The 10,814-nt window shown below is 46.9% G+C and overlaps 1 protein-coding gene across 1 annotated transcript; it reads left to right on the forward strand.

Annotated features, from left to right (window-relative positions):
* Positions 1 to 53: 53 nt before the first annotated feature.
* On the forward strand, positions 54 to 3,519 carry LOC123153207 (uncharacterized). The gene is made up of 2 exons (XM_044572430.1): positions 54 to 1,319; positions 2,698 to 3,519. Exons 1-2 carry the CDS (start codon positions 54 to 56, stop codon positions 3,517 to 3,519), a joined length of 2,088 nt encoding a protein of 695 aa, XP_044428365.1.
* The last annotated feature ends 7,295 nt before the right edge of the window (positions 3,520 to 10,814 follow it).

A 10,814-nucleotide genomic window follows, 5' to 3' on the forward strand; every position in this document is an offset into this window, starting at 1 on the left:
ACCGCGAAAACTCGTCCATTCCAGTCGGCACAAACAAAGGTGGAGCAATTAACATGGCTGGTGGAGGGCCGCTGGAGCTATGGAACCACCGTTCGATGCAGATCCTGGTCCTCCTCAGCCTCGGGCCCCAGGTCGTCCTCTTCGTCTTCGCCGGGATCCGCCGGCGTGAAGCCTTCCCCGTGCGGAGGCTCCTCCTGTGGCTAGCATACCTCATGGCCGACTCCACGGCCGTGTACGCCGTCGGCCACCTGTCGTTCAGCAGCACCGTGCGAGAGCATCAGCTCGTCGTGTTCTGGGCGCCGTTCCTGCTGCTGCACCTCGGCGGCCCGGACAACATCACCGCCTATGCCCTCCAGGACAACCAGCTCTGGCTTCGCCACCTCCAAATCCTCGTCGTGCAGGTCCTCGGGGCAGCCTGCGTCATCCACAAGAACATCGACGGAGGTAGCAGCGGGCGGCTGCTCCGGCTTGCCTCCGGCTTGATGTTCGCCGTTGGATTTGTCAAGTACGGGGAGAGGACGTGGGCGCTCAAGTGTGGCACCCTGGAAAGCATCGGTGCCTCGGTCAAGACGCAGCCGCCCGCCATCCATAAACATTCCCACCGTCAGGACGAAGCGTCGGACGAGGAATTCCTCGTGCGACGAGCCCACTCGCTGTTCCACGTCTGCAAGCGTGCCATTGTTGATTCTTCCGTGATCGAGAAGGACTCCGTGGAGGGGCAGGAACAGTACACCACCAAGATGATGCGCAAAGTGGAGCTATGGGCGCTGATGGAGATCGAGCTCTCCCTCATGTACGACGTACTCTACACCAAGGCGGCCGTGGTCCACACCGCTGCCGGATATCTGGTCCGTGTCGTCTCGCCGCTCACCATTGCCGCCTCGCTGGTGCTGTTCCAGCTCACCCCCAAGGACAGCCACATCGGAGCCGACGTGGCCATCACCTACGTCCTGCTGGGTGGTGCCTTGTTCATGGAGACGACGTCGCTCGTGAACGCGCTAGGATCGTCTTGGACGTTTGCGTTCCTGAGCACCACCAGGTGGCGATGGCTCCGGTACGTAGCCCTGTGCAACGGGAGATGGGACAGTCTCCGGCGTAGGGTTGTGTCTCTTCACCATCTTGTCAAGGGAGGATTTCCTGGTGGTAGCAGCACCAGCAGGTACAAATCGAGGAGGTGGTCATACATCATCGGGCAGTACAACATGCTGCACTTGTGCACGCGCCCCGCCTTCACACTGCTCACCAGCCCGCTGCTCGGTAGGCTGGCCAGGACGCTGGGACCCAACGGGTGGTGGGACAGGAAGCACTACTCAGGCAGAGTACCCCCGCGTACCCCCGCGTCGCCTGGGAGGCGACTCGGGGGGACCCTAGCCCGCCGCGCCGCCACCCCCTCTCCCCGGCTCCCCTGCCGCGCCGCCGCCGGAGGAAACCGCCGGGCGAAGCCCGCGCGGCGGACGGCGGCGGCGGGGCTTCCCGCTCGCGCGCGCGGCGTCGTTCCACGACGGCGACCGCTCCAGGTGGGGAAGGCTCGGCCTCCGGCGCTGCGGCCGTCGCGGCGCTCCCCGGCGGCCCTCTGCTTCGTCTCGCGCTTCTCCTTCTCTGGGTGGGTGGAGTGGCGTGGCCTGGAGCTTGGCCGGCCGTGGCTGCGGCGTAGGCGTGCGGGTGCTTAGGCGCCAGATTTGGTCCGCGCCCGATCTGGCCCGCCGGCTGCTGTTGGCGGCGAGGAAGGGATCTGGCGTGGTGGTGACGCCCCATAGCGCCGCCGCCGCACCCCTCGCCTCCCCTCCCTATGCTGCCGCCTAAGGGCCTCCCAATGATGCGATTTTGGTGGTCGGGATCCAGATCGGGGGAAACCCGGGTCGGCTACGGCCGGCCGCGACGACGACGACGCCTGCGGGCGCCGATTTCTTCATGGAGACGTCTGTCAAGGTCTGCCCTTCCATTCCCCACCACCTAGCTTCTCGGGTGAAAACCTAATTCCGGTGGGCGGCGGCGGCGTCTTTGGCGCCGTGACCTTCTTGAAGGCGCCGCCTTGAGGGCTGGGTGGTGGCGGGCGCTGTTTGGGGTGGGTAACAGCTGCTGACGGCGTGCCCTTCTTCGCCCAAGCCTCCGCTTTTCCTCCGACGCGTCCAGGTTCTCCTGGGGGTGCCGTTTTGGAGTAAGCGTTGGCTGGGGGGAGGGTGGAGCGGTGCTCCGTCTCACTCATTGATGGCGGCGGATGTCGGCGGCGTGGCGCTGTGGAGGCTCGACGTCCGATGCACGGAGATGGACTCGCGCAGGAGGAGGTTGCTGTTTGGCGTCATGGTGGCGTCAATGGCGGAGTGGCCAGACATGGTAGATGCCTCAATTTGATCTGAAGACGGACCTGTGGAAGATGGCGGCGACGACACACGAGTGCGTCTGACCGGATTACGCCCCAGACCAGGTATGTGGCTCGGCTGGGGCTTCCGAATGTGTTTCGGCTTCCGGCTATTGATGTTAGGATTACGTGAGTGGTCTGGGTAGTGGCCCGGCTAGCTCTCTTTCATCATATTGGATAGGAGTAGTGGCATATGTTGCCAAGATGGTGGATTCAGGCACATTGGTGTAATACTTTGTATGGTCATCGTGAATAATCAATAAAGTGGCCGTATGCATCTTCCAGATGCAGAGGCCGGGGGTCATCCTCCTTTTCTAAAAAAAAAAAGAACCGTCAAGATATCGGTTTCAGTCAAGAAACACATCTCCCTACACATGGGGCGGCTGTACAAACACGAGACGCTCAACTCCCTGGGCATGCTCAGGAAGAAGTGGGGCGAGGAGCCGCTGGACCGTCGAGGGCTGTACGAAGGCATTCTGAAAGACTCCCCGGGTGTGGAGTTCCAGGAGGGCATCATCATCTGGCACATCGCCACCGACATCTTCCTGGCCAAGAGCGAGAGAGCCAAGGCCGAGGACGCGGCGCCACGCGTGGAGGCCATCGTGATGCTGTCCGACTACATGATGTTCCTCATGGTGGATCGCCCCTACATGCTCCCAGGCCAACCCCAAAACAGGTTGTACCAACGTACCTGCGAGAATCTGGTCAGCATGCGGTTGACAGATGATCCTGAGCACCCAAACCGCCGACGCAGAGGTATGATCAAGAATCTGTTCCGCGTGCGTGATGGCCCGGCTTCCGGCACTTCCAGGGCCTCCGAGAGACGTGATCTCGCCAACAGACTGTATGATGAGTATGCGAGCCGAAGGTTCAGCCACGACGCTCCCCGTCTCACGTACGTAGCCCGACTTGCCAAACGGCTGCTACAGAAGGAGAGAGCCGACGGCACGGCCGACTCGTTGGACCTTGTGCTTGAGGTGTGGACGGACATTCTCGTCTACGCGGGCAACAAGTGCAGCAGGGAGTCCCATGCCAAGAAGCTCAACAGTGGCGGCGAGCTCACGACCATCCTGTGGCTCATGGCGGAACACCTCTACCAAGTGTCCCTCGAGGAAGCATCACACGCGCAGAGAGACGATGATGTATCTAACGTACTATAATTCGACCACTAACGTCCCAGTTGTACGTACATGTTGTGTTTTGAAAGTGAATCCGGCCACATGTAAATATATGTACTATGATCTTCTCTTGCGCTTACCAACTGTGTTTCTATGAGTGAACCACCCACAATTTAATTAGTGCGCTGAAGAATCCGATCACAATGGAGTCGACTAGTATTTATTTACCTATCCCTGATTCCTAATTAAACTAGTATTGTCAGGCTACCAAATCATGAGCTGGTCCGCAAGATACAAGCACGTATGGTACGTACCAACCGCAACATGCATATATGCCCAACTGTTGACACATGCGTGATTCCTCGCCATCTGTCTACCTATGTGTTTTTTGTTTCTCTTTATGGCTTCTTCTGGGGAAAAGCCAAAAAAAAAACATGACTATGAATACCTTAGCAAATAGGCTGTGAAATACATGCAAATCGAGCAACACTACTTGAGAAATTGCATTGAGCAGGTGAGGTTTGTATGTTGAAATGATACATGTTTTTTTTTTCGAGTTGAGGAGGAGAGCTTCCAATTAAATTTCATTCAAAATGAAACTGATAACACAAAGTGTCGATGGGGAGTGAACCCTCAACAAACCGCGGATTACTGGAAGGCTAAACTTTGCCTAGTGCATTTCATCGGGTACTAGGCAAATATGACCTTTTTTTCTTCTTTTTTTTCAAAAAGGGAAGGACCCCAGAAATATGACCTTTCTTGAGTATTTATTTTGCGTTTGGCAAACTGTTCTTCACCGAGTGCTTTTTTCAGCACTTGGCAAACATTTCTTTGTCAAGTTTTTTTTTCACTCGTCAAAGAATTCTTTGCCGAGCAACTTTTTTCTGCACTCGGCAAACACTCATTTTTTGTTTTTCCTTCTCCTTTCTCTTATTTCTTTCCGTGTGCATATTATTTGATTTCATTTTTCCCTTTATGCTTTGTTCTTGCCTACAATATTTTCTTTTTTTCCATTTTTTTCTCCTTGCATTTTCTTTTATATGCACCAAGTGCATTTCTATGCATTTAGTGAATACAATAAACTTTTGAATTGCAAGTGCATGAATTTTTCGGTAGAATTGGGTTAAAATTGCTGAGAGGGCCTCCGTCTCGACCCACCACCCCCAAGCGAAGGTCTAGACTGAAATGGGTAGCTGACTGTGACTTCCTCAACATTGATGATTCTGAAGGAAATGTGCCCTAGAGGCAATAATAAAGTTGTTATTTATATTTCCTTATATCATGATAAATGTTTATTATTCATGCTAGAATTGTATTAACCGGAAACTTAGTACATGTGTGAATACATAGACAAATAGAGTGTCACTAGTATGCCTCTACTTGACTAGCTCGTTGAATCAAAGATGGTTAAGCTTCCTAGCCATAGACATGAGTTGTCATTTGATTAACGGGATCACATCATTAGAGAATGATGTGATTGACTTGACCCATTCCGTTAGCCTAGCACTTGATCGTTTAGTTTATTTGCTATTGCTTTCTTCATGACCTATACACGTTCCTATGACTATGAGATTATGCAACTCCTGAATACCGTAGGAACACTTAGTGTGCTACCAAACGTCACAACGTAACTGGGTGGTTATAAAGGTGCTCTACAGGTGTCTCCGATGGTGTTTGTTGAGTTGGCATAGATCGATATTAGGATTTGTCACTCCGATTGTCGGAGAGGTATCTCTGGGCCCTCTCGGTAATGCACATCACTATAAGCCTTGCAAGCAATGTGACTAAGGAGTTAGTTGCGTGATGATGCATTATGGAACGAGTAATGAGACTTGCCGGTAACGAGATTGAACTAGGTATGGAGATACCGACGATCGAATCTCGGGCAAGTAACATACCGATGACAAAGGGAACAACGTATGTTGTTATGCGGTTTGACCGATAAAGATCTTCGTAGAATATGTGGGAGCCAATATGAGCATCCAGGTTCCGCTATTGGTTATTGACTGGAGACGTGTCTTGGTCATGTCTACATAGTTCTCGAAACCGTAGGGTCTGCACGCTTAACACTCGGTGACGATCGGTATTATGAGTTTATGTGTTTTGATGTACCGAAGGTAGTTCAGAGTCCCGGATATGATCACGGACATGATGACGAGTCTCGAAATGGTGAAGACATAAAGATCAATATATTGGATGACTATGTTTGGACATCGGAATGGTTTCGGGTGAGTTCGGGCATTTACCGGAGTACCGGGAGGTTACCGGACCCCCCCGGGAAGTATATGGGCCTTATTGGGCCATAGTGGGAGAGAGGAGAAGGGAGCCTAGGAGGGCGCGCGCCCCCCAAGCCCAATCCGAATTGGGTGGGGGGCCGCCCCCCCCCCTTTCCTTCCTCCTTCCTCCCTCTTCCTTCCTCTCCTGGTCCAACTAGGGAAGGGGGGATACTACTCCCGGTGGGAGTAGGACTCCTCCAGGGCGTGCCATACAGGGCCGGCCCTCCCCCCTCCACTCCTTTATATACGGGGGAGGGGGGCACTGATACGTCTCCAACGTATCTATAATTTTTGATTGTTCCATGCTATTATATTATCTGTTTTGGATGTTTAATGGGCTTTATTATACACTTTTATATTATTTTTGGGACTAACCCACTAACTGGAGGCCCAGTCCAAATTGTTGTTTTTTTGCCTATTTTAGTGTTTCGCAGAAAAGGAATATCAAACGGAATGAAACCTTCGGGAGAGTGATTTTTGGAACAAACACAATCCAGGAGACTTGAAGTGGATGTCAAGGAAGCAACAAGGCGACCACGAGGTAGGGAGGCGCGCCCAGGGGGGTAGGCACGCCCCCCACCCTCGTGGGCCCCTCGTGGCTCCCCCAACCGACTTCTTTCGCCTATATATACTCATATACCCCGAAAACATCCGAGAGCTCCACGAAACCCTATTTCCACCGTCGCAACCTTCTGTACCCGTGAGATCCCATCTTGGGGCCTTTTCCGGTGCTCCGCCAGAGGGGGAATCGATCACGGAGGGCTTCTACATCAACACCATATTCTCTCTGATGATGTGTGAGTAGTTTACCTTAGACCTTCGGGTCCATAGTTATTAGCTAGATGGCTTCTTCTCTCTCTTTGGATCTCAATACAAAGTTCTCCTTGATTCTCTTGGAGATCTATTCGATGTAATTCTTTTGCGGTGTGTTTGTCGAGATCCGATGAATTGTGGGTTTATGCTCAAGATTATCTATGAACAATATTTGAATCTCTCTGAATTCCTTTATGTATGATTTGTTATCTTTGCAAGTCTGTTCGAATTATCAGTTTGGTTTGGCCTGCTAGATTGATCTTTCTTGCAATGGGAGAAGTGCTTAGCTTTGGGTTCAATCTTGCGGTGTCCTTTCCTAGTGACAGCAGGGGCAGCAAGGCACGCATTGTATTATTGCCATCAAGGATAAAAAGATGGAGTTTATATCATATTGCTTGAGTTTATCCCTCTACATCATGTCATCTTGCTTAATGCGTTACTCTGTTCTTATGAACTTAATACTCTAGATGCATGCTGGATAGCGGTCGATGTGTGGAGTAATAGGAGTAGATGCATAATCGTTTCGGTCTACTTGTCGCGGACGTGATGCCTATATACATGATCATGCCTAGATATTCTCATAACTATGCACTTTTGTATCAATTGCTCGACAGTAATTTGTTCACCCACCGTAATACTTATGCTATCTTGAGAGAAGCCACTAGTGAAACCTATGGCCCCCGGGTCTATCTTCCATCATATAAGTTTCCGATCTATTTTGTTTTGCAATCTTTACTTTCCAATCTATACAACAAAAATACCAAAAATATTTATCTTATCATCTCTATCAGATCTCACTTTTGCAAGTGGCCGTGAAGGGATTGACAACCCCTTTATTGCGTTGGTTGCAAGGTTCTTATTTGTTTGTGCAGGTACAAGGGATTTGCGTGTAGCCTCCTACTGGATTGATACCTTGGTTCTCAAAAACTGAGGGAAATACTTACGCTACTTTGCTGCATCACCCTTTCCTCTTCAAGGGAAAACCAATGCAGTGCTCAAGAGGTAGCAAGAAGGATTTTTGGCGCCGTTGCCGGGGAGTCTATGCACAAGTCAAGACATACCAAGTACCCATCACAAACTCTTATCCCTCACATTGCATTATTTGCCATTTGCCTCTCGTTTTCCTCTCCCCCACTTCACCCTTGCCATTTTATTCGCCGTCTTTTTCGTTTGCCTTTTTCTCGCCAGATATATTGTTTGCTTGTGTTACCATGTGCCTTCTATTTGCCTGCATCTTTGCTTGCTAAAAATCTATTGATATGGATCTACTTAAAGTATTCTACTTGGATCATCTTTGATCCTTATGTGCTCGTGCTGAAACCCCAACTAGACTAGTTGATGGGAAATCTTTAGCTGAGCATGCTCATTTTGTGCGTCACCGTTTGTCTGAAAAAGGGAGATTCTTATGGGATCAAATAAACAGATTGTTGTGTTATGCTTGGAATCTTTGTGAAATTTATGAGTTTACATGTTGCTCTAAGAACCCTAAAAACACCTTCCCTACCTATGTGAGTTTAATGAAAATGAAATCTTATCTTCTTATGCAAAGGGTGTTTATAGTTACTATGATATCAAACAAATTGAAGAATTTGTTGCTTTTAAGGGTGCTTATGAAGTTGCTTCTTTGATTGAAAAGTATGATATTACTCTCTACGAATCTGAAATTTTTAACATACTTAAATATTGCTATGAAAATTATGCTCATAATGTCTATGTCAAAGAATTTATTGAGAGAATGACCGTTGCTTTGGAAGAAAATAATGATATGCATCAATCTATAGATAATGATGATTCCGATGATTTGATTGAAATATCCCTTGATGAACATGATGCTTGCTATTCTTGTGGCCATGATGCAAATATTTATGAAGATGAATTTGCTATAGTTCCTTATGTTAAACATGAGATCGTTGCTATTGCACCCATACTTGATAATTCCTTCAACGAAAAGCATGATTGCAATGATGTTATTATAAATTCTCTTAATGTCAATTGTGCTAATAATATGCAAAACCCTAAGCTTGGGGATGCTAGTTTTGCTATGTCTACTACTTATTGCAATGATCATGATTGGGGTGATTCTTTTTATGATCTTGAAAATTTAGTAAAGCCCCATGATGAATATGAGATTGATAATCATGTTTTTAATTTTATTGAAAGTGGGTTTGGAAGAGTGTCAACTTTAGATCCCACATATTTGGAGAATGTTCAATCTTATGAATTTTTTGATAAAAGTGGGTTTGGAGAGGTCATGACTTTAGTTAATATTGATCCCACTATTTTGGAAGAGTGTCAACTTTGCATACATGTGGATCGTGTTAAGAATATGTTTTGTGATAGCTATATTGTTGAATTTGCTTATGATACTACATATAATTATTATGAGAGAGGAAAATATGGTTGTAGAAATTTTCATGTTATTAAATTACCTCTCGTCATGTTGAGATTGCTATCGTCTCTTTCTTCTTCCTTGCATATGCTAGTTTTTGCTTGCCTTGATAATTTGTTTCCTTATAAGATGTCTATGCATAGGAAGTATGTTAGACTTAGATGTGTTTTTCACGTGTTTTATGATGCTCTCTTTGTGCTTCAATTCTTGTCTTTTATATGAGCATCATTGGAATCTTTATGCCTAGCTAGGGCGTTAAACGATAGCGCTTGTTGGGAGGCAACCCAATTTTATTTTTGTTCCTTGATTTTTGTTCCTGGTTAGTAATAAATAATTCATCTAGCCTCTGGTTAGATGTGGTTTTGTGTTTTAATTAGTGTTTGTGCCAAGTAAAACCTTTAGGATAACCTACGGTGGTAGTTAATTTGATCTTGCTGAAAAACAGAAACTTTTGCGCGCACAAGATTAGTTTTCATAAATCACAGAAACGTGCTTTTCAGTTGATTATTTTTGCAGAAGATTAATAAACAAATTACCTAGGACTTCCTAAGTGATCAGAATTTTTTAAGTTCCAGAAGTTTGAGTTTGATACAGATTGCTACAGATTGTTCTGTTTTTGACAGATTCTGTTTTTCGTGTGTTGTTTGCTTATTTTGATGAGTCTATGGCTAGTATCGGGGGGTATGAACCATAGAGATGTTGGAATACAGTAGGTTTAACACCAATATAAATAAAAAAATGAGTCCATTGCAGTACCTTAAAGTGGTGGTTTGTTTTATTTCGTTAACGGAGCTCATGAGATTTTTTGTTGAGTTTTGTGTTGTGAAGTTTTCAAGTTTTGGGTAAAGATTTGATGGATTATGGAATAAGGAGTGGCAAGAGCCTAAGCTTGGGGATGCCCAAGGCACCCCAAGGTAAAATTCAAGGACAACCAAAAGCCTAAGCTTGGGGATGCCCCAGAAGGCATCCCCTCTTTCGTCTTCGTCCATCGGTAACTTTACTTGATGCTATATTCACCACATGATATGTGTTTTGCTTGGAGCGTCTTGTATGATTTGAGTCTTTGCTTTTTAGTTTACCACAATCATCCTTGCTGTACACACCTTTTGGGAGAGACACACATGAATCGGAATTTATTAGAATACTCTATGTGCTTCACTTATTTCTTTTGAGCTAGATAATTTTGCTCTAGTGCTTCACTTATATCTTTTTAGAGTACGGTGGTGGTTTTATTTTATAGAAATTACTAATCTCTCATGCTTCACTTAAATTATTTTGAGAGTCCTTTAGAACAGCATGGTAATTTGCTTTGGCTATAAAATTAGTCCTAATATGATAGGCATCCAAGATGGATATAATAAAAACTTTCATATAGAGTGCATTGAATACTATGAGAAGTTTGATACTTGATGATTGTTTTGAGATATGAAGATGGTGATATTAAAGTTGTGCTAGTTGAGTAATTGTGAATTTGAGAAATACTTGTGTTGAAGTTTGCAAGTCCCTAAGCATGCACGTATGGTAACCGTTGTGTAACAAATTTGAAACATGAGGTGTTCTTTGATTGTCATCCTTTGTGTGGAGGTCGGGATCGTGCGATGGTTAACTCCTACCAACCCTTCCCCTAGGAGCATGCGTGTAGTGCTTGGTTTTGATGACTTGTAGACTTTTTTCAATAAGTATGTGAGTTCTTTATGACTAATGTTGAGTCCATGGATTATACGCACTCTTACCCTTCCATCATTGCTAGCCTCTTTGGTACCGTGCATTGCCCTTTCTCACCTTGAGAGTTGGTGCAAACTTCGCCTGTGCATCCAAACCCCGTGATATGATACGCTCTATCACACATAAACCTCCTT

The sequence above is a fragment of the Triticum aestivum genome, chromosome 7A (assembly GCF_018294505.1).
Source record: "Triticum aestivum cultivar Chinese Spring chromosome 7A, IWGSC CS RefSeq v2.1, whole genome shotgun sequence".
Classification (NCBI taxonomy): Eukaryota; Viridiplantae; Streptophyta; class Magnoliopsida; order Poales; family Poaceae; genus Triticum; species Triticum aestivum.

What these genes read in the sequence shown, in the direction of transcription:
- LOC123153207 (XM_044572430.1), top strand. Translation starts at nt 54, where the DNA reads ATGGCTGGTGGAGGGCCGCTGGAGCTATGGAACCACCGTTCGATGCAG. An exon ending in GGAAGCACTACTCAGGCAGA is followed by an intron (nt 1,320 to 2,697) that starts GTACCCCCGCGT and finishes AGAACCGTCAAG; the next exon opens with ATATCGGTTTCAGTCAAGAA.